Source organism: Solea senegalensis, linkage group LG20 (genome assembly GCF_019176455.1).
Source record: "Solea senegalensis isolate Sse05_10M linkage group LG20, IFAPA_SoseM_1, whole genome shotgun sequence".
In the NCBI taxonomy this organism is placed as follows: domain Eukaryota; kingdom Metazoa; phylum Chordata; class Actinopteri; order Pleuronectiformes; family Soleidae; genus Solea; species Solea senegalensis.
The window spans coordinates 12,627,999-12,650,283 of record NC_058039.1 but is presented as its reverse complement, the minus strand read 5'-3'; the positions used below and the strand labels follow the sequence as shown (position 1 = coordinate 12,650,283).

The following is a 22,285-nucleotide window of genomic DNA, read 5'->3' as shown; positions in this document are numbered from 1 at the left end:
ATCCTCCTCCATTTCCAAATACAGTCACCCCCCTCGTTGCCCTCCCCTCCAAAAATATCCCCAAAGAGGTCGTCTCCATCTGCCTCCAGCCCCACCTCACCCTGTCTTTGGGGGCCTTGAGGTTTCAGGTTCTACTGTTGGTTCCTCTCATTGTTTGAATATTAATCTCATTAAATCCCTTTTTCACTCGGGGGAAACCCTCACCTGCAATCTGGATGGATGGGTTGTTTTTTATTATTCTTCAAATAATTAAAGTATTAAATACAATATACTATACTTTTAAAGGAAGAAAGCTATTTCCACTTGATTTTGGGCCATTTGTTTTCTGTTTGCAATTCCGTCATTATTATCCATTGTTATTTGGATTTTCAGATTGGGTGTGAAAGGTTTGTCATTTGATCTGGGGGGAAACCTTAAATAAAGGTTATTAAAACACACACACGTATGGTTTCTCAGTTACTTTCACCATAACGTAAGATCCCAATTTCAGTTGGATGAGCATTTTCAGGCCTGACGAACAGGTGTTTGTGTGTGCGTCATCAGCTGACGTAGGTCCACGTCTGTCTTTCACAGCAGGCTCGTTGAGAAAAACTTACATTTTCTTCTTGTTTAGATGGTTGTACCTTCAACTCCATGTGCCCCTTATGAGGACAAGTAAACCAGTTAATTTTTTTCAGGTGTCATTTATTATTTTTAAGCGGCATTAAAACATACGTGTCCCACCGGATACTCCGTGAGCGGAACCTCCTCTTCTCTGCCTGTGTTCCAGTCAGGATGAAGTAGTTTCCGGGCGTCAGGTTGCCAGCAGTAAACATGGCGGAGGAGCTGCTGGAAGCAGTGGACAGGCTTCAGTCTCGGCTCCACGAGAACCCGGAGCCTCGGAAGGTAACGGCCGAACAGGTGGAAACGGGCGGCTTCGGTGTTTAGCACCGACCGTCTCTCCCCGCGCGGCAGTCGGTGTGTGGAGGCCTAAGCGAAGCCGCGACCGCGACAGTTCCCCCGAAGTCTAAACGGTTTTTAAATGTTGCGTTTACGGGCCTGCAGTTGCTTTCCGACTTATCACAATCTTTGCCTTAAAACTGCTATTTTTTGCCCCTGGACACATCTTGCATAACTCACCTAAGCTATGGTCGTGGTTTCGGAAGTGGAGTTTTAAACAATAAAGTAGCGGTTATAGTTATATATAGAACAATTGAGTGAATTTCCACACTACAAAACGTCAGAAAATTTGTCTGATGTTTTGTAGTGTGGAAATCCACTCAATTGCTATTTAATAGCAAAAACACCCCCGTGTTGTCCCTGTAGCTGCAACTGGTGTTAGTTGTTTTTGTTTGTTTTACTTCAGCACACTACACTCAAATATTTTACTATGTATAACAAATAAACACCCAAATACTAGTCAATGTAGTTTCAAAGCTGTTTACAAATGCACAAAATATAGTTTTCACACTTAACACAGTACATTATGCTTGGGTTAATATTGCAGTAGAAAATGCGCACACTGTCATTATATTTTGTTTATATTGTATATTGTGTATTGTTATTGTAAGATGTAGACAGAGGTGGGGCTTTTAATATTAGCAAATGCTACTCTACTTTCCAAGTTTCCAAATTTATTTGACAAAGTTTTTTTCGATGACCTGTTTCAGGTTTTTATATTATTTCGTCTCAAATATGTGCACTCTAAGCAGACACAAAATGGATAATGGAGAGACAGACTTGTGTTGTTTAAGTTAATTTAGTTTGTGTATGATATGTTATTAAACTGTAACATTTTATCAAATGGTGGGCAAAAGAACATGTTGGCATTGCTTTCTAAAGATCAGCATCAGCTTCGCACATAAACAAATCCCATATCCACTGACCTCCATTATTAAATCAGTGCTTCCCAAAACTTTTTTGAACCTAGTTTGCAATCCCAAAAGATTGCAAACTAACCTGACCCAGTTCACAATCTAAATAGTGACAAGAGCAAAATATAATAAGATTCCTTGACTATTTTATCTGCCATTTATTCTTTTGAGCAGGTAAACTAGCCATTCCTTAAACATATATAAATATATATTTTGTTGGAAAATCAAAATTGGTATATATTTTGTTTGTAAATAAATCACACTTTAAAGCATACACACATAAATCGTTTAATTAAAATTCTGGACAAGTATTTTTACTGTAATAAATTATGTTTTATTACAGTACGTTGTGCTTCTGTTGTGCTGATGTGTGACTTTCTCCTGTGAGTGATAAGTGAAAATGTACAGCTAATTTTACAGATAAGTTTGAATGACTTGGGTCTTTTGACATTTCCGATGGCCCTGAATGCGTCATGTGTGCACGTCATGATCGTTAAGGGGTTTTAACTTGTTATAACGCGTTTGTCAAGATGATGCCGTCTTTTAGAGAACACCCATACATGTCAAGCTCTAACAACACAAACAATAATATGTATCAGATACCGGAAATAACAACATTAAAAACCACAACGTGATTTATTTTTATAGCGGAACTCGGGGCTCGATGTAGCCCTTAGCCGTTTAGCTAACAGTGCGGAAAGTAGTGGCAGTTCCAGCGACAATCGGCCGCCAACGTTACACTGATTTATGTTTACTGACGCGTCACAACCTTTGGTTTTATCACAACACTGAGATTAAATGTGTTAAAACGTTGAGGAATTACGAGTAAGGTTTGAATAAAAGTCTTAAAAGATGTCCGATCTTTTCCTTTGTTTACTTCCTCCGTGCTGAAATACAACAGCGAGAGCTCCTTTTAAAAACAAAGCAGCTCTGCTCATATAGTCACCAAAATTAACACCAGTAGAAATAATAACGCTTAACTCTTGCTGTAACTTAAAAGTCTTCAACTATTTTGACAGTCGATAAACGGTTTGTTTGTTCAATAATTAGAACAAACTCTGATTTGTTAGCTTCTTAAATGTGAATATTTCCTTATTTTTTTGCTCCATATAACAAAGAAATCAACAAAATTAAATAATTTTGGTTTGTGGATAAAACAAGACATTCGAGATCATTATCATTTCCAGGTTTGGTAAACACCAATCAATGTTTCTCAACATTTTGTGACATTATGGACCAAACGTAGTACTTGATTATGAAAATTATCATTAGTTGCACCCCCTAGACTCATCCTTCATTTAATCACGTTTGTGCAAGAAAATATATAAAATATGCAGTAGAAATGCATTATTGTTATTTACATAAGTCGTAATGCCAGTCTTATACATAATTTTCTTTTTTCCTCCCCTGCAGCTACTGAAGACGCTCAAAAGACTTGGGGAGCTTCCTATGACTGTGGATATACTAGTGGTAAGTATTTGTACAAACTCCTGCTGCTTTTGATTAAGGCATTTAAGTGACAGTTTTTTTGTATTAGACACAAACTCCCAGAACTGAAAATGATCACGTGTCCTGTTAGGTGAGATTATTAGGTGGTAATCATCAGAAGAGCCTGAGCAATTCTCTTAATCACATTACTCATCTGAAGCTGCCAGAACTCTCAAACTACAACATGTGCATTTGCCTATAAAATGCAGTTAAGAATGCTTATACATCTTGCCGTGTGTTTGTCTGTGTGCTAATTATTTAGTATTATTTATTATTTTAACGGTTGCCTTTTATCTGTGCGTGTTCTACAAGCTTGCTTTAGTTATGTCCAGAACAGTTGCCAAAAATTGATAATGGAGTATACTTTTGCCAAATCACTGACAAAATGAACTGGAAAGATTGGAAAGCCCTTCAAACAATTCATATTCAAACAAAACCAATCCATGGTGAACTGGGTAGTGTAGTTTTGTCACTCTAGAAGGCAGCAGTAATGCTCAACATGGTATTTTGGGCACCCAAACAGTGGAGCATCATACCTATGGCTGAAAATCGTAATCCTGCACTTGGAGTATGTAAGGTTGCTCCGAGTTAAAAATCCAAGGTCTGGGAGCGTTCCTGAAGAGTGTCCTCGGAAATTCCAAATTCTGACTGCAAATGGAACACAGCATAAACCCCATAGAAGAGCGAGAAAGATGTGAAAAAGTAAAAAGATAATAATGAGTCCTCATGCTGTTGCCTTTGATGTGTGATCCTCCACTGACTTTGAAGTTGTTTGGAAAAGAAATGCAAGAGATACGTCGATAGAAAAGCGTCAGATGGAAAGGACATGCAGCGTGCCATGCACACGATGCTGAGTCAGTTGAAGCCTGATGACTTAGTAACCAAGAAACAGTGGAAGATGATGATGATGATAAAAGTAATAATATTAATGGCAAAAGAAAACAGAATTGGGATTCACTGAGTAAAATTAAATTTGATATCAACCTGTACACCTTTTCTCATGCAGTTTTAACATTAAAATGCTACATTTAAACCTGGATTCTACTGTCAATGTCTCTTATCTTTTTTCTGCCTTGCAGCAAACTGGTGTGGGCAAGACGGTGAACTCTTTCAGGAAACATGACGTAGCTGGAGAGGTGGCAAAAAACCTTGTAGCCAAATGGAAGAAATTGGTTCCCCAGGCTGCAGACAGGTACAAAAAAAAAGCACAAAGACTACCAAAAAACAATATGTCTCAAAAGCCTTTGTTAATCAGAGACGCCTGGAAGATGAAAGTCTTTTTTTGTACATAATTACACATGAATACGCATGTCTGATATATGTTTGCTTTAAAAATGTGTATTTTCTAAAGAAAAAAATAAAGTAGCATATGAGTCACATCTTTTAGTGAAAGTAATAATTCTCAAAAATTTCTTTTGGATGAGCATCATTTTGTTGAAGCATTTTCTCATTTTCTCCCACAGACCCAGCAGCCATGATAGAGAGGCGTCTCGGTCACACTCATACCCTCGAGGTCCATTAGCGAGCAGTGGAGAAGGCCACAGACGCCCCCGGGAGCCCTCACCTGAGGATGAGCCCTCCTACATGGAAGAGGAGGAAGAGGAGAGGGGCTACCCCACCAACTACTCACCCTCACCTCCTCAACAAGAGCAATACAGTCCTCCACTGCGAGGAGGCTATGTGTCAGATGAGTACGAGAGCCCTGAACCTGAACCTGAACCTGAGCCTGAGCCTGAGCCTGAACCAAGTCCTCAACCAAGTCCTCCACCTCCTCCTCGCAAAGAAATCCGCCAAGCCAAACCTCACAGAGAACCCAGCAAGAACCACCACCATGGTGACCGGAACAGGGACAGAGACGAGGAACGACGGCAACGTCACGCTCAGACAAGTAGTGATCGAGGAGGAGGAGGTGGTGAAGGAAAGAAACGTGGTACAGACAGAGAGAGACAGCAAAGTCCGGTACAGAAGCCTGGGAAACACAGCAAGAAGTCCAGCACACACGAGAGCAAGAGGGAAGAGAAGAAGAGAGGAGGAGATGAGGGTGAGTGTTTAAATGCTCTGAAGTTTTTTCATTTTGATTCAACATCATCCTAAATGTTTTTGCCATTACTGGTGTAGACTGTGAAGTACTGAAGCGTGGATGTGTTTCTGAAATTGTCCAGAGGGGCTGTATGTGAGAATGCAAATGTCCACAAGAGGGCGCTCAGGACATTTTCTGGTGCCCTAATCCTACATCTGTCCATCTCAGCAAGAAAAGCTTTGTGTAATACACAGTGAGTGGGTGTCTGGCGTGTGCTCGACCCAGCCTTGTCTGGATGTTCCAGAATTTTTCCTGGTCTTGCCGTGTTGGTCATATATGTACAGCAAACTCCCAGTTATTTTCAATTAGAACTGCTGTTCATGATTTGTGAAAATCAATCCCAGCAATCATCAGTTCCTGAAATACTCAGACCAACAACCACATCAAATTCAAAGTCACTTAAATCACCTTTCTTCCTCATGGTGTTGTTCAGTTTGAACTTCAGCTGGTCATCCTAATCATGTCTATATACTTGAATGCAAGAAGTTGCTGCAATGTGATTGCCTGATTAGATGTCTGCATTGAAAAGCAGTTGAAAAGGTGTACCTGATAAAGTGGACCTTGAGTGTAGAGCGCAAATGTATGAGGTAATGCAAACTAGGATCCTGACCTTACCTCTGTTTTCCCAGTGCGTTCACGAGCACCAAAGTACTCTCTGCCCAAAGAAGAGGAAGAGTACTTTGAGACTCCAACCATGTCCTTTGAGTCCTTCCTCACATACGACGCCCCGATATCTGCCAAGAAGAAGAAGAAACCACCACCACCACCATCATCGTCGCACAGTCGGCCGCCTCACTCGTCGTCCTCCACTGTGTCTTCCCATCACACACGCAGCCCTCCACCCTCTGTGATCCCATCCTCCTCTTCCTCATCCTCCTCTAAAGTGAGCAAAGCGAACGGCGCTCAGAGTAACAAGAGGACACATTCAAGCTCTGGTTCATCAGCTGCTGCACCGACACCGGAAAAACGGAAGAGGGTGAGAACAACAATCGTGCAAATGTTGTGTAAACGTCACAAAGATGTTCAAGTTAATTTCTATTTGTTGCCTTCCTCTGGAATTATTGCAGCTTGAAAGTTAATATAGGTCTGTCTTTTTTAGAAAGTTAAAATATGTTTATTTCTTCTTTAGCTCTGGTTATTTTGTACAATCATGTCGCTGAAATGCTGCATTCAAGGTAGTTCACTGACATGTAGTAAACTTGTAGATTTTGATCGTCACTTGACATCATAATTAGAAGCTCAAGCTTATTCAGCTTCCCACTAAATAGTTTTCACTCTCCTTTAAAAAAAACAATTCCGCTAATTTTGTTCCCTAAATACATAACTCGCAATGTAGTTTGCCTGCTTTTCTTTACAGAGTTAATTGGCAAAGTTGTTTTCAGATACCTTTTTAGCTGATGTTTGTGTTGTTGTTTTGTTGCAGGTGGTGGAAGTCGTTCCGTCTCTGCCTGACATTCCTCTGCCAGCAATTCAACCCAACTACAGACCGCTGCCCTCCATCGACGTCACACCGCTGTCACCGCAGAGGCGTAAAGGTAACACCCACAAGATACATTGTTTTTAAAGGGTTTTGATACAAACATCACCATTTAACAAGGCGGCGGTAGACCAGCAGCTCCCATTGTGTCTCATTTGAGCTAGAAACACTGATTTATGTCTATATTTTATATTTACTGTACAAATACAAATAATGTGTATCATCAAAAGACAAAACAAAAATAAACTTTTGGATGAAAAAATTAAGTTTTAGTGACATAATCACATTTCTGACAACACAAATGCATAAAATGTAATAATTGGCTGATTAATAAATGAAAATTGACCAATGCTGATTATTAAAAATGGGCAAATGTCAGCCCTATTAATCATATACCATGTTTCTTTCAGTTCCTGTCCACAACGACGAGGAGGACGCTGGGTTCACGGGGAAACGGTTCAACTCCAAAATGGTGGTCTACTCCGGTTCGAAGACTGCTTACCTGCCCAAGATGATGACTCTGTACGAGCAGTGCATCCGCGTGCTGCAGAACAACATTGATTGTGAGTTAAGCCTCAAATTAACACCAACAAAGCTGCATAAGAGACAGTGATGATAGACTGATGGGTTTCTTGTCTCTGTGCTCTTTCAGCCATCGCTGAGGTGGGAGGTGTACCATTCGACATCCTAGAACCGGTTCTGGAGCGATGCACGCCAGAGCAGCTATACCGCATCGAGCAGAGCAACCAGGTAGCACACGCACACACAGCCACATGTGAAACAAAAACCTCACTTTAAAAGGAACCCTAAACTCAGACACTCATTTTGAGTAAACATACAAAGTATCGTAAATAATTTGTTATTTATCACAGTTGAAAAGGTCTAGTGTGTAAGAACAGTCGGTGAAATACGTTCGCTGACTAAATATGGCGACAGCTGGCCGCAGTCTGATGCGAAGTGGTGCGAACACACAAACACACGTTTGCTGACTTTATCCGCGTTGACATAATACCACTCTTCCTCCCTCGCCTGCACTCTCGCAGGGACAAGGTGGAGCTAAGGTGGAGCTCTCGAAGTAAACTTACTGGTGGGTTGGTAACATTCGCGGTGAAATGCGCATGCTGCCGTCATAAGCGCAGGGAATTCTACATCGAGTGTTTTATCGCCTATACTTACACTACTTAATACTAACACAAGGGGGACCACAACAACATGACTGAGAATTCTTTTTCCACATTTTGGCGACTGGTAGGCCCTCCAGAGTCCCAAATATAAGTATTGAAATGGTTAAAAAGTTGATTTTGCATAATATGTCCCCTTTAAACAAATGTCAGATTTTTATCTAAATTCAAACATGACAGGGTCCTTGTCTTTTGTAGTGAAGATAATGACTATTTGGTATTTTCCGGAAAGGTTCCTTGTATTTTTTTTTTATCATTTTATTTGTGTATTTCAAGGTCCATCACATTTTGCCCGGACAAAAAGAGTTGTATACTCTGATTTGGTTTCTTTGCATTCTCTGTCCAGTTTCCATGACTTCATCTTTTTTTATTTCCATTACTGACTTTAAAAAAAATGTCTCTGCTCTTCTCTTCATTCAGTGTTTTACGGAAGACTCGGATGACCTTTGGATGCGTCACTGTCAGCGAGACTTCAAGCGTGAGTCTCCTCAGGAATTTGAGTCGTGGAGGGAACTGTATCTGAGGCTGCACGATGAGCGCGAGGAGCGACTGAAGATGCTAACGCAGAACATCTCCTCCGCACACGCCAACAAACCCAAAGGTGGGAGAAGTTTTCACTCATATTCTCCAACATTTTAGGTTCACCTGTCACCTGTGGATGGGATGGTGTTTTTTCATTTAAATGTTTTATTAAAGTCTCTGTATGTCCATGTTTTAGTGTGGGTTTCATGTGTTTCTTCTGGCAGGGCGGCAGGTAAAGATGGCATATGTAAATTCTGCCGCTAAGCCGCCTCGTGACGTTCGCCGCCGACAGGAGAAGTTTGGTACTTCCAGTGGTTTGTCAACAGCCGCCTCCGCTGCAGCTCCCATCAAGTCAGTATAATCTGCACAATCTCATCATGTTGGTCTGTTTTGAAAAAATAACATATCTTGTGATATAGAACAAATATTAAAGATGTACAGAAGATACATGACCATAGATGAAGTAAAGGTGATGTATAGGTAGAACTGTTGGGCAATTGTGGGATTAAATGACTGACAAACAGACAAAGGCCCTTCAGATTTTTTTCTGTTCTTGATTTAGTTCAGGATGTAAAAGTTCACTACACGTATCATTCTTGTGTCTTTCAGAATAAGACCAGTTACTACGGACTTTTCTGGTGAGTCCAGTCACTCGTCTTTGTCCCAACATCACCCTCCCAGCTCGTCCCGCTCTTCTGCACCAGGAGGAGGAGGACACGTCGCTCGAGAAAAGCCACAGGTCAAAAGTAAGGAAGCAATGTGTCATTAATGGACATGAACCACTAACACAAATATTTGTTTAAGTTTTGTTTTTAGGATCTAACAAATGATTGATTTAACATTGTTGTCTCCTCCCTCAGGAATCGCCCCCATGATGGCCAAAACTATCAAAGCATTCAAGAACCGATTCTCCCGCCGATAGTGAAACAGAGACTGAATGTATTTTATGAATTCCATCTGTGTTTTTAATTTAAGTTTAGAAACATTTAACTGGAGACTCCTTCATCCCTACACACACACACACACACACACTCTCCCACCAAACATAACACACATGAACTTTACAGTATTGGTGGAAAGTTATTATTTTTATTTTTTTTTTTATTTGAAGCATTGGCGTCTGTTTGTGGGGCTCTTTGAATAAGTATTTAAATTATGAATGATGGTTAAAGCGTGTGACGTCTAAAAAGGAAATTATTAACTTTTTTTTTACAGGATGCAAAAGGACATAACGATAAGGGTTGTTTTTTTTAAAAAAGGAGCATTTTTTTGGGAAATACACTTGACTTTCTTGCCTGGATTTAGATGAAAGATTTGATACCAATCACTTGTCTGTATGTTGGAAATTAAGCTACTATCAGCTTCTAGCTTATCTTGGACTGAAAATTGGGGGCAAACAATTAGCCTAGCTCTTCCCGGTAATGACATGCTACCGCAATAGGTGGTGATTCGTATTACCAGGATTAACTCTTCAATCACATATTAGCCTTTTTTTCCTCAGTGGCCATTTTGATGCGACACTGGATGAAAAGCCACGTTTTACTGATAACATTAATAATAATGGTTCTGTTCTCTTCATGTAGTTAGAACAGTGAGTCAGCCTAAACCCTGAAACCTGGGAAAGCTAAATGGAACTCAGCCATTGTCCTTTTTGTTAATTATACCTGTGCTTTTCCACTTTTCTTCAAAATGGTTCGATTGGAAAAAAGGCTAGTTGTGTTCATTAATCATTTTAGAGGCACTAATTGGTGCTTTTAAATGCCTGCTTTATACCCATTTCTTTGCCCCATGTTTCCAGTCATTGTACTGAGCTAAGTCAAGTTGATGCTGCTTGTTGCTTTATATTTCCAATAAGCGTGCTAAACTAAGTCGCTGCTGCATATGGCTTCATGTTTCTCGAACAGACAAAATGGGGTCGTCCTTCTCATTTAAATCTTGACAAGACGGTGGAAAAAGCCTAGTCAAACATTCAGTGTGTGAGAAAGTCTCTGGGTTTTAAACTTGCTGGGGCCTTTCTGTCCTCACACAGATCGGCATCTGGGTTAATTGGAGACTCTAAATTGACTGTAGGTGTGAATGTGAGTGTGAATGGTTGTCCCCCAATATTGAAACCATGCGTTGGACTGTTGACCTCTCCTGGACATATCTTACCTTGTACCAATTTCAGCTGGGTTTGACCCCAGTTCTACTGGAATCCTTATAGAACAAAGCAATGTAGAGAATGAATGAATGATGAAAAGTTTACCTTAACAGGAGAGGGGGAAAGAACATTGTTATTTGAGTTTATAGATGAGAGAGACTTTTGTTCTTCTCTATGACCAAATGTAACACTACAATAGGAAAATGTCAAAGCTGTATACGATCTTGTTTTCTCTTAAATTGCATGAATTGCGCACGTCAACGTTGGCTCCATCCTCAAATATCAACGGGCTGGTGAAAGACTGCTTTTTTTAACAACAAACATGCAATCTTCAAACATGTTTTCGGTGCATTTTTAAACGTGTAGGGATAAAATGATATCATCTGTGAGCCACACACACACACACACACAAAGGCATTGTTGACTTATTTTGACCCTCTGTGGCTTCAGAACCTGTTCTCCTGTTGTTAAACGTGTACGTCCCCTTTGTATCTGCTTCACTGTGACACATTTGCTTGAGCCAGGACTGAAGTGAAGGAAAAAAGACAATAAGGAAAGAGGGCAGTCTGTCTTTGGCTTAAGTCTGCAACAATGATTATGACATGTATTTATTTTCAACACTGAGACCTGACACCCTGCCACACAATGGGCCTGAAAGGAAGTAGATTAAAAATTGTAATTTTATTAGATTTTAAAAAATCTTCTGTGGTCGTTTTTATTAAAATTAACATTTTGCCCTTGATCTGTCTCTGTTTCTTTTGAACCACCTGAGCAAATGAATCAAACCCTCAGGGAGAAAACAAGAGAGGCTTTAAACAAAACATTTGCGACAGTTTTGACATTTGGTGGTAGGAGATTCGAGTCAACCGAGTGCTCGTCACGTGCGTTGTGTTTTTGCTCATCAAGCAGGTGAAGTGGCTGTCGACCACAAGGCCTCAGAAGAAGTCTCCAGTGAGTCTGCCTTTATTTTCAAAATAAACCGTTTTTATTTATACTCGGTATCTTTAATAAATGAGGCATGTGCTTTGATGTTTTAACAATAAATAATGTTTAATAAAGGTTTAGAATAATTATGTAATATTAGAAAGGTCCCTAGTGTAAGATGGAACAAATATCAAACAACCGCAAAATGTATAAAAACCAAAGATTAGGTCATGAAATATGAACACCTGCATGGTATATTGCGCATTCATTACATGCAAATAGAAATAGCCTATATAATCCGAGCGTAACTGAATTCAGACTAATTTAGCCTCGTCTTCGTCAAAAACGGATTTTATTTTGAAAGGCTAAACCGGAAAATGATGTAACTTCTGTTCGCTTTTCTGTATCAAGTGAAACTTGCTGAGCTCATTTCACTCTATAAAAACACGTTGTTAGAGCAGTGGTTTGGTTGGTTGTTTTCACTCGCTGTTCAGCTCCACGATGTCCAGGCACGGTCACGGCCATGGCCACAGCTGCGGGTGTGAGGGGACACACGAGCCTGCGGAGAGGGGCGTGGAGTACGGACTGTACCGGAGGATTGACACAGAGAAGGTGCAGTGTTTGAACGAGAGCAGGGACGGAGACGGGAAGCTGGTGTTCAAACCGTGGGATCAGCGGAAGCAGCGGGACAAGGTAACGGCGGTTCAGGGCCTCTCCCCCCGGTCAGGTGTCCCACATGTGTCCGCAGAGGACAAACACAGATGTGGAGAAAGTGAGGGAGGGTCCTTGGCTCTTGCTTGAGTTAGTAGCTGTCGATTATTTTCTCGATTAATTGAATACAAAGTCATAACATGTTGAAAAATGTGCATCGGTGTTTTACCAAACCTGGAAATGATGTTCTCGAATGTAAGCTTGTTTTAATTATTGAAAAGAAAACACCCAAACTGATTAATCATCAAAATGGTTGACGATTAATTTAGTAATTGGTTTATATTGGATACATTTAATAATCGTTGCAGCCTGAGACAAAACGTACAACAAAATTAATAAAGGTAAAGGTAAAAAAGAAAATAATCCGAGCTTATTATGATTGTTACTACCGACCACATTATGGCCACTGTTATAAAGACTCCAATAGGACGTCATCGCTTGATTGCGATGTTTATATAGCTACAAAGTAAAGATGTCTTCATCTGATTACTGTTAATTCCAAGAATGACCTCAAAATTGCTATTTTAGCTTAAGAAATAAGGGGAAAAAGGAAAAAACTGTATATAATGTGAATATATATATATATATATATATATATATATACACACACATAAATATATATAATCATGCTTTTTAAAAATTATTATTATTTATTTTTGCTATTTTAGACTATTGTCAGGTTAATGTAGAATGACTTGTGTCAATATAAATATACTTTACATGGACCTCAATAACCTTAACCTGAAAAAGACAGACAGGTTCACATGAGTTGTCAATAGTTTAGTGATTGAAATCAGAATTTTCAAAATTTTCTAACTGTGTTTGTTTAGCTTACTCTGAATATATCCAAGTTAAGGCAATAATCAGAAATCAGTCTTAATCTGGTTAATGTAGGAAGATTCCTCCCTGCCCTGGTGACGTTGCAGTATGTTTCCATGGACAGTCATACGCCGAGCAGCTTCTCTCATAAACCAGTCAAACCCAGTATGATAATGTTTTATTTTATTGTTCCTGTTAATGTTTTTATAGACACTCTATAATTACTAAGAAAACATTTTTTTTCCCCCTTCCTAGTATGTTGAAAGTGATGCAGATGAAGAGTTGCTGTTCAACATCCCGTAAGTCCTGAGGTTTCCTGACGTCGTAATCGTAATTTTTTTTAATCTGCTGGTAATAAAGCTCTGCACCAACAATGCTGAGATTAACATATTTAGTGTTTGGTAATTTCACACCACGCTGACTGATTTCATTTTTGGTTTTCACACTGTTGTTGTTGTCCCGGTCCCATTTTTCTCTTTGCTTTTGTTTTACTCCGGATTCACTGTATGTTGCGTCTCTTTCAGTTTTACAGGCAACGTGAAGCTGAAGGGCATCATAATCTCTGGGGAAGATGACGAATCTCATCCAGCTGAGATTCGGCTGTGAGTTTCTGTGTCTGATCTGGTGTCAGGGAAATCACACACACGATAAACTCCTTAGACCCAGAGTCTTTAAAATTAAATGAATCGTGTTCATTTGTAATAATAACTTTGACATTTTAGTGTTAGTGTACCTGGTGATCACAAGGCTTTAAAAGAGCATAATTATTATTATTTTTTTACTGTAGGTACAAGAACATCCCTCAGATGTCGTTTGATGACACCGGCAGAGAACCTGAACAAGCCTTCAGACTCAACAGAGACCCCACAGCTGAGCTGGAGTATCCCACAAAGTGAGACACAAAATTTTATTTTATTTCAGCAAAGTCTCTCCAGGTTGAAATAAAACCCCTGTTTTGGCTGCTTGACTCATACTGCCTCATACCCTCCAACCAACAAAGCCTGTGTAAACTGTCATGCTGTTGATTGTTAGCCTTTAATTGTGGTTACGGCAAATGACAAAAAGTTATTACATCCAGGAGGAAGCAGCTACTACCAAAATGAACAAGCATACACATATGAGTTAATGCCAGCACTTATGAGTCAACTAACTGAAACCATTTTATTAACAACAAGAAGTTCTGCTTTGTTAACTCTTATTTAACTGTAACCACTAATAACTACTTACATTAGGTGAGTGGATGGAGCTCCCTGGAGCAGAGTGGGTAAAGTGGAGCTCCAGGGAGACTAAGGGGTGTAAGGGACACTGGTGTCCAGACAGGGGTTGCCCTGGTTCAGACAGGACTGGACAGAGCCCCCTGGGCATTGTGGAGCTCCAGGAAGGGAAGCATGATAAACTTGTAACGTGTAATATGAAAAGTAAAAGTAGTGATTAATTTGTCATATTTTCCAGCTCCAAAATATTTATTCTCACATTAATTTAATCCTCCTCAGTTGAATGAATGTGGAGGCTTTTTAACTGATACTGAAAAGAAAAGTGTTGACAAAACAATTGAAGCCGATCACCTGTTTCTCTTTCCATTAGTGATCACTGCTTGTGTTTCTGTTCACTCATGTTACTATCGTTCCTTATAGCCCATGTTAACCTCCTCCTCTAAAGCTTCACCACCTCCTCTTACCCCCCCTCCCTGCTCCCCATGAACTCTCTTTGTATTTTTCAGGCGTTCTCAACGTTGCATTAAAGAGCATCTTGTTGTGTCCGGATTTTTTTCTTTTCAGGATTGCTCGTTTTACCAGCGTCCATCATCTGTCCATCCACGTCTCTAAAAACTTTGGAGCAGAGAACACCAAGATCTACTACATTGGTCTGAGGGGCGAATTCTCAGAGGTCAGTCTGACATTCAGTGCTCCACATTGTGTATATTCTTTCAGTCATGAATATTTTTCATGCTCTTCTACAAGCAGGACTTCACTGGCTTGACCTCAAATAACTTCCCAGGAATATTTACTTTGTATTTCTGTACTGTGTCATTTGTTGGTTTGGCTGCTTTAGTAGTCTGTAAGGATTGATCACATCTGAGGGGATTGTTGTTCACATGCGGCATTGGGAAGTGTGTCAGACGCATCGTTGTAGGTTACGTTTACTTTAACCCCATCCTGTTATCGCAGACAGATATCGAAAGTGAAAGTTATCTTACAAAAAATGGGCAGAAGCACTCACTCATTGAACATTTTTTTGACAATTCTACATCCATACAATAAATATAAATCCAGTATATTTTAACTTTGGTAAAATATTGAACATTGTAAGATTCACTGTGTTAACATTTGCTGAAAATTACATAACTTTTACAAAACCTTGAAATGATGATGTTCTCGAATGTCTTGTTTTTTCCTCAAACTAAACTATTCATTTTTAACAATTATGTGTTATTTGGAGTAAAGAAACCAGGCAATATTCACATTTAATAAGCTTAAAAATATGTAAGCTTGTTTTAATTATTGAAAAGAAAACACCCAAACTGGTTAATCATCAAAATGGTTGACGATTAATTTAGTAATTGATTCATATTGGATAAATTGAATAATCGTTGCAGCCTGAAACAAAACTTACAAAAAAATTAGTAAAAGTAAAGGTAAAAAAGAAAATAATCAAAGCTTATCATGATTATTACTACCGACCACATTATGGCCACTGTTATGAAGACTCCAAGAGGACGTCATCGCTTGATTGCGATGTTTATATTGCTACAAAGTAAAGATGTCTTAGTCTGATTACTGTAAATTCCAAGAATGACCTCAAAATTGCTATTTTAGCTTAAGAAGTAAGGGGAAAGAAAGGGGGGAAAAAACTGTATATAATGTGAATATATACAGTTATATATATACATAAAAAACTTTAAAGCACTAAATCATAAAGGTAAACAAACGGTAGGACAACAAGACATTTGCTGTCGTAAGAGTATTCAGGCAGTAGCAGCACTTAAAAGCATGTAACACAAGTTGGCCTGTCCTTTTCTTTATACTTTCAAGGCTCATAGACATGAAGTAACGATCTGTAACTACGAGGCGGCGGCAAACCCTGCCGATCACAAAGTGGACAACATCATCCCGGAGTCTAACTTCATTTCCTGAAAGCTTTGCTGAGCAGTGAGGAGGAAGAGGTGGTGGAGGGGGAGGAGGAGGGGCTTAAATGTCTGTTGATTGTGATTGACACAAGTCAAACCATCAAAGATGAGTTCAATGCTGTGCACTGGCAGGTTGGTGAAGATTAAACAGGTAGAAAGCGTCGAAGGACTGAAGACACTGAGCACCAGAGAGTTCCACATGTGACTGGAAGATGATGAGCCAAGATGTTCTGCTCTGTTTTCTGTGACATTAAAGATTGAAGCAAAAAGCTTATTAATAATAAATGCATGATAATGTTTGACACACAGATAAAGTCTGTAATCATTGAAACCCATTTATGCTCCTTCATCACTTCAATAATGTGATGGCTACTCTTAAATAAAACCGAGGAATGGAAATTAAACCCAACGATGTCAGTTTTTGATTTCTTTTGTCATGTTTACACTTTAGATTCATAATCAACTTCATGAAAGGAAAAAATCCCATTCATATGCAGACAAAAAACTACTGTGATCAGTAGCTTCTCTGGATACATACATTTTGAATATCTATATGGGCCATTCTACCGAATTCGTGCAAAGTCCAGAGTTGGAAACACATTTTCAAAAGTTGTTTTTTTCCAAAAACCTTGTCCATACATATATTGTACCATATTTCAATGGTACATATCTAGTAAAGGCGCAGTCAAATTTCATATATTAATGTCTGCCTGTTCTTGAAACGTTTTTCAACTCCTGAAATGTGTCACTACCGTAACACAGCAACACACTGCAATAAAAACCATTATATTAATCTGTTAATATTGTGTGTCCATACACCCTCTAAAGAATAATTTTAGTAATTTATTATGAAGGGTTTTACAACTAAATCACTTAAAATTATTTTTTAAACAATATTTCAAAGTTTATTTTCTAAGACTCATCAAAATTGAAATGCAATCTTTTTTGTAAAATGAATTACCCTGATCATAGAGATCTCAGAGTTCATTAGTTATTACATTGAATGTACATTTAACCAATAGTTATCATAAAATGTTATTTAATGACTCAATCCTTATTTTATTTTACAAAACATTCAGTGTTACGGTAGTGACCGCACTGTTACGGTAGTGACTGCACTGTTTTGCTCATGACCACAGTATTTTGTTTGCAAGGTTGTATTATATCCCCTCAACCTTATTGCTTAATATTAACTCATAACCTGCCTTTTAATGTGAATTTTACAAACACAAATGTTATGTCTCTGATATGTGAACTTTAGAAGTGGGTTGTCTGCAGTCGTGTTGATGACTGCCTGTGGGAGCTGCCTAGTGTTTCTCTGAGCATAGAAACAAGATTGTATTTTCTGAGCAACCTGCTTGTCAGTGCGCTCTTTTCTTCTTCTTCTTCTTCTTCTTCTTCTTCTTCTTCTTCTTCTTGGAGACGCTTTTTCTGTTCTTGTTCTTAACAGCGGTTTCAATGTCTTTCTGAGTCCAAGGCCTATAAACCAGTATAGGTTCACCATCCGGTCCCGCCACCTCCATCATTGGAAGTTGGACATGAATGACATGTAATGGCGGATGCTTGTTGAGGTGCTGGGATGGGGCCGGGCAGACGACGTCGGGCGGACGGGCGTCCAGGTCGGGATCCAGTGTTTGAGCAGTCAGCAGTGAAAGCTGGGGATAAAGAAAAGAAGAGACAGGCTGCGAGTGTGTGTTCTCAAACAGTGCATCATTCTTATCAGGCAATGCATTTGCAACCTCTTTTTCTTTATCTGTTTTTCCCTTTTCCTCCTTTTCTTTTTGACATTTTCTCTATTTGCTAATTCTCTCATTTCCCTTGTTTCAGCTTCGGTTTTCCACATACTGAGTATCTTTCTATGTTTTTTGTTTAATACACCGCGTTCCAAATGATTATGCCAGTGATATTTTTCTCTAATGTTTCTAAATAGTCGATGCAAATGACAGTCAGCATGATTTTCAAGTCATTAACCGTCAGAGTATAATTTGAATGTCATTGAACGAACCTTCCAATGATCAAAAATAAAAAACTTCAAATGCACTGTTCCAAATTATGATGCACAACAGAGTTTCAAAACATTTTCTAGGTTGTAAAGAACTGAAAATGGTCATTTGTTGAATTTGCAGCATTAGGAGGTCATATTTATTGAAATCAAAAGCTATTTCAATGAAAAACCTCTCAACGGGTCAAGTTCCATGTTAACATAGGACCCCTTATTTGACAGCAGCTTCACGATTCTCGCATCCATTGAACGTATGAGTTTTTGGAGAGTTTCTGCTTGAATTTCTTTGCAGAATGTCAGTATAGCCTCCCAGAGCTGCTGTTTGGATGTGAACTGCCTCCCACCCTCATAGATCTTTTGCTTGAGGATGCTCCAGAAGTTCTCCATAGGGTTGAGGTCAGGGGAGGACGGGGGCCACACCATGAGTGTCTCTCCTTTTATGCCCATAGCAGCCAATGATGCAGAGGTATTCCTTGTAGCATGACATGGTGCATTGTCATGCATGTAGATGTTGTTGTTACGGAAAGCACGGTTCTTCTTTTTGTACCATGGAAGAAAGTGCTCAGTCAGAAACTCCACATACTTTTCAGAGGTCATTTTCTCACCTTCGGGGACCCTAAAGGGGCCGACCAGCTCTCTCCTCATGACTCCACGCCGTCCACCAACCGTCCACTACTCCGTCCATCTGGACCATCCAGGGTTGCACGGCACTCATCGGTGAACAAGACTGTTTGAAAATGAGTCTTCATGTATTTCTGGGCCCACTGCAGCCGTTTCTGCTTGTGAGCATTGTTTAGGGGTGGCCGAATAGAAGGTTTACGCATAACTGCAAGCCTCTGGAGGATCCTAGGACTCCAGAGGCACCAGCAGCTTCAAATACCTGTTTGCTGCTTTGTAAGGGCATTTTAGAAGCTGCTCTCTTAATCCCATGTATTTGTCTGGCAGAAACCTTCCTCATTGTGCCTTTATCTGCACGAACCCGCGTGTGCTCCGAATCAGCCACAAATCTCTTCACAGTACGATGATCGCGATTAAGTTTTCGTGAAATATCTGAGGTTTTCATACCTTGTCCAAGGCATTCAACTATTTCATGCTTTTCAGCAGCAGAGAGATCCTTTTTCTGTCCCATATTGCTTGAAAATGGCGCTCGGCTTAATAATGTGGAACGTCCTTCTGGAGTAGTTTTTCCTTGAATTGGGCTCACCTGGCAAACTGATCATCACAGGTGTCTGACATTGATTTCAGTGATCCAAAGAGCCCTGAGACACAACACCATCCATGAGTTTAATTGAAAAACTAAACATTTCATCTTTAGGACACTTAAATACAATTTGCATCATCTACCACTGGCCCCTCAGGCTCGGACACTTCAGGCTTCTTACTTTGTCTGTTTCCCATTTTCCTGAGCTGGCAGTGTGCACACTTTTACCATATACCACACAGACGTCTCCGTGCTGGCACTCCTTTCGTTCAGTACAAAGGCTTCAAACTATCTCTGCTGAATTATATATTCAGCTTCTGTTCTCCTTTTGTTTTAGTACAAAGGAAACTAAACTAAACTTCTAGACAGTGCTCCTAGATCGAAATCTCTAGACAGGACTTCCAGACTTCAAGTCGTCAAATCTTGGAATACTCTGGGAACCAGAAAATCAAGTTGTTTTAATGACTAAAATCAAGTGATTTTCAATGTATTTTATTTACTTTTAATTTCATTTATACTTAAAAACGATTTTTAGAATGAAATTTCTCACACCTAAGGGTCGTCTGTGCTGCTGGTGAGAACGACCTCGGGTCTCACGGTCCGACAGGTCTAACAATCAGCTTTGTGTGGGAATAACTAAGCTTGCTAGGTGTTTAGACTAAGGGTGTCAATATGCTAGGGAGAGAGATATCTTGGAAGAGCTACAAGTGTGTAGGTCAAAGGTGAATGGCCTAGTATGAAGCTACAGGAACGTGTGTGTGATCAAAGATGTAAAGAGATGGAAAATGTTATTTTCCATAACAGCTGCAGAGATGGTATGGTTCCTGTATCCTGTTCATCCCGAGAGAAAAGCTGACTCTCTTCCCTCAGTCGCTGCCATTTGTGTCTCCAAGTGTTGGATGCTGTCTGTGATGAGCTGATAAACGTCTTTTTGCTGCTCACTCTGCTTTTGACCTGAAACAGATGGAGGTGGGAGCGATGTCACAGCACTAGCGGACACTTCAACTTGTTCTGACCTGTCTGTGTGAGCCTCTTCTGTGTCCGACGTCCCCTGGACAGGTGACCACTTTGTCCACACCTGAAGCAGTCAGTGGTCACACTGCTCCCCTCTGTTTCTGTCTTGACAGTCTTTGCAGCTCCCTTTATTTCAGCTATTTCACACTTCAGCTGCTTAATGACATCTAGGAGCTCCGATTCTTTATGGGTCACTGTTGATGGTGTTTTTACTGTTTTCATCTTCGTCCACGTGGAGGACGATTGTTCTCGTCCACCAACTGCACCAATTGCTGCCTCTTGAACTGGTCGTGTCTCTGCTCTTATCTCCCTCACTTTGAGTTCTCTGCTGCTCTTCCCAAATTTTTGTTGCCTTTCAGCCTCAAAGCTCACAAAAAAGAATAAACTAAAAAGTTCATATGTAAAAATAAACAGCAGTTGTAGGTTTTTCTTCCTATTATCAGTGTTTATAGATAAAAACTGTCCTGTGCTTCCATTAAATCAAGACCAAGGTATTGCCTTGTTTTCTTTTTTTGATACCAGTGAGTCTTTGGTACTTTGACGTTTCTCACACAACAGGCTCGTGATCAGGTGTTGGTGATAAATGGCTTAATAAAGTGAAAGGTGGACCAAAACAAATGATAGTTTTTATTTGGCTGATACTGACTTCTAATTATACAGTCGAGTGTCTGACTGGGATGCACAAATATAATTACATTAACCTCCCAAATAGAATAGAATAGAATAAGTCTTGACTGTTTTCTTTGGCTCACCAGCACAGTAAACAGACGACAGTAAGGTAAAAACATTGTCATGCATAAAAAACATACAATAGACACAATAAAAACAAAGATAAGATACAGTGTAAATAGGAACAAAAGCAGAGGTAAAATAAGATCTAATAAGATAAATAAAGCACAACGGTAAAGCAGTTCAGGTCATAATGTGAATTGATCACTTTGTCAAGTTCAAGATGAAAAGATTTTTTTAAAGGACCTTTGGCCAGAGGAACTCTGTAGCGCCTCCCAGACTTCAGAAGCTCAAACTGACAGGACAGAGGGTGAGAGCTATCTGCCAGGATTCTTCTTTGTTTGCTCCTTGTCCTTTCAGTCTAAGTGTTGGTATGTTCTGGGGTTTTGCCACAATTTTACCAGCCATTTTTACAATTCTATTTAGCTTGACCTTACACTTAACACTCTCAATATGTGCAGTAGACACAAGCTCTAAAATGTCCAAGGCAGCTTAATCTTCTAAGCAGACGGAGTCGCTGTGAGCATTTCTTGAAGATAAAATCTGTGTTTTCAGAGAAGCTAAAATGACTGTCAAGGCCTGTGCCTAGATATTCAAAGGTTTCCACAGTTTCAACAAGCTGGCCATCAAGTGAAAGTGGCTCTATCGTCAGTTCTTGCTTTACGTGACCGACTAGCTCCTTTGTTTTTGACACGTTGATTTCAAGCTGGCTGTCAAGACACCACGCTTCCAGGGCCTTAATGTGGGCAAGGTAAAAGGCCTCACCAGAGGGGTCAGATTTCTGTAGCCGGCCGACTAAGGCCATGTCGTCGGCGTACTTAATCAATTTAAAACGTTTATCATGAAGTGCAAGCTCATTTGTGAAAAGTGAAAAGAGCAAAGGTGAAAGAACGCTACCCTGTGGGCAGCCAGTGCTTATGATGAGTTCTCCTGACAGAATAGCGTTAGTACAAGAGAGAAAGTCTCTGATCCAGAGCATCAAGCCTTTTTTTCAAGATTCAAAAATCTGCCAGCCTT

The 22,285-nt window shown here is 39.8% G+C and overlaps 2 protein-coding genes across 2 annotated transcripts; both read left to right on the top strand.

The window, feature by feature from the left end:
- The first annotated feature begins 737 nt into the window (after nucleotides 1-737).
- Nucleotides 738-9,755, top strand: eloa (elongin A). Its single transcript, XM_044052721.1, has 12 exons — nucleotides 738-885; nucleotides 3,267-3,323; nucleotides 4,421-4,533; nucleotides 4,805-5,382; nucleotides 6,051-6,397; nucleotides 6,845-6,956; nucleotides 7,309-7,461; nucleotides 7,551-7,648; nucleotides 8,500-8,680; nucleotides 8,826-8,952; nucleotides 9,211-9,347; nucleotides 9,462-9,755. Exons 1-12 carry the CDS (start codon nucleotides 814-816, stop codon nucleotides 9,521-9,523), a joined length of 2,037 nt encoding a protein of 678 aa, XP_043908656.1. The 5' UTR covers nucleotides 738-813; the 3' UTR covers nucleotides 9,524-9,755.
- A 2,295-nt stretch (nucleotides 9,756-12,050) lies between these two features.
- pithd1 (PITH (C-terminal proteasome-interacting domain of thioredoxin-like) domain containing 1) lies at nucleotides 12,051-16,726 on the top strand. Its single transcript, XM_044052722.1, has 6 exons — nucleotides 12,051-12,358; nucleotides 13,451-13,494; nucleotides 13,720-13,797; nucleotides 13,983-14,087; nucleotides 14,974-15,082; nucleotides 16,228-16,726. The coding sequence occupies exons 1-6, from the start codon at nucleotides 12,167-12,169 to the stop codon at nucleotides 16,327-16,329; spliced, it is 630 nt and encodes a 209-aa protein (XP_043908657.1). The 5' UTR covers nucleotides 12,051-12,166; the 3' UTR covers nucleotides 16,330-16,726.
- The last annotated feature ends 5,559 nt before the right edge of the window (nucleotides 16,727-22,285 follow it).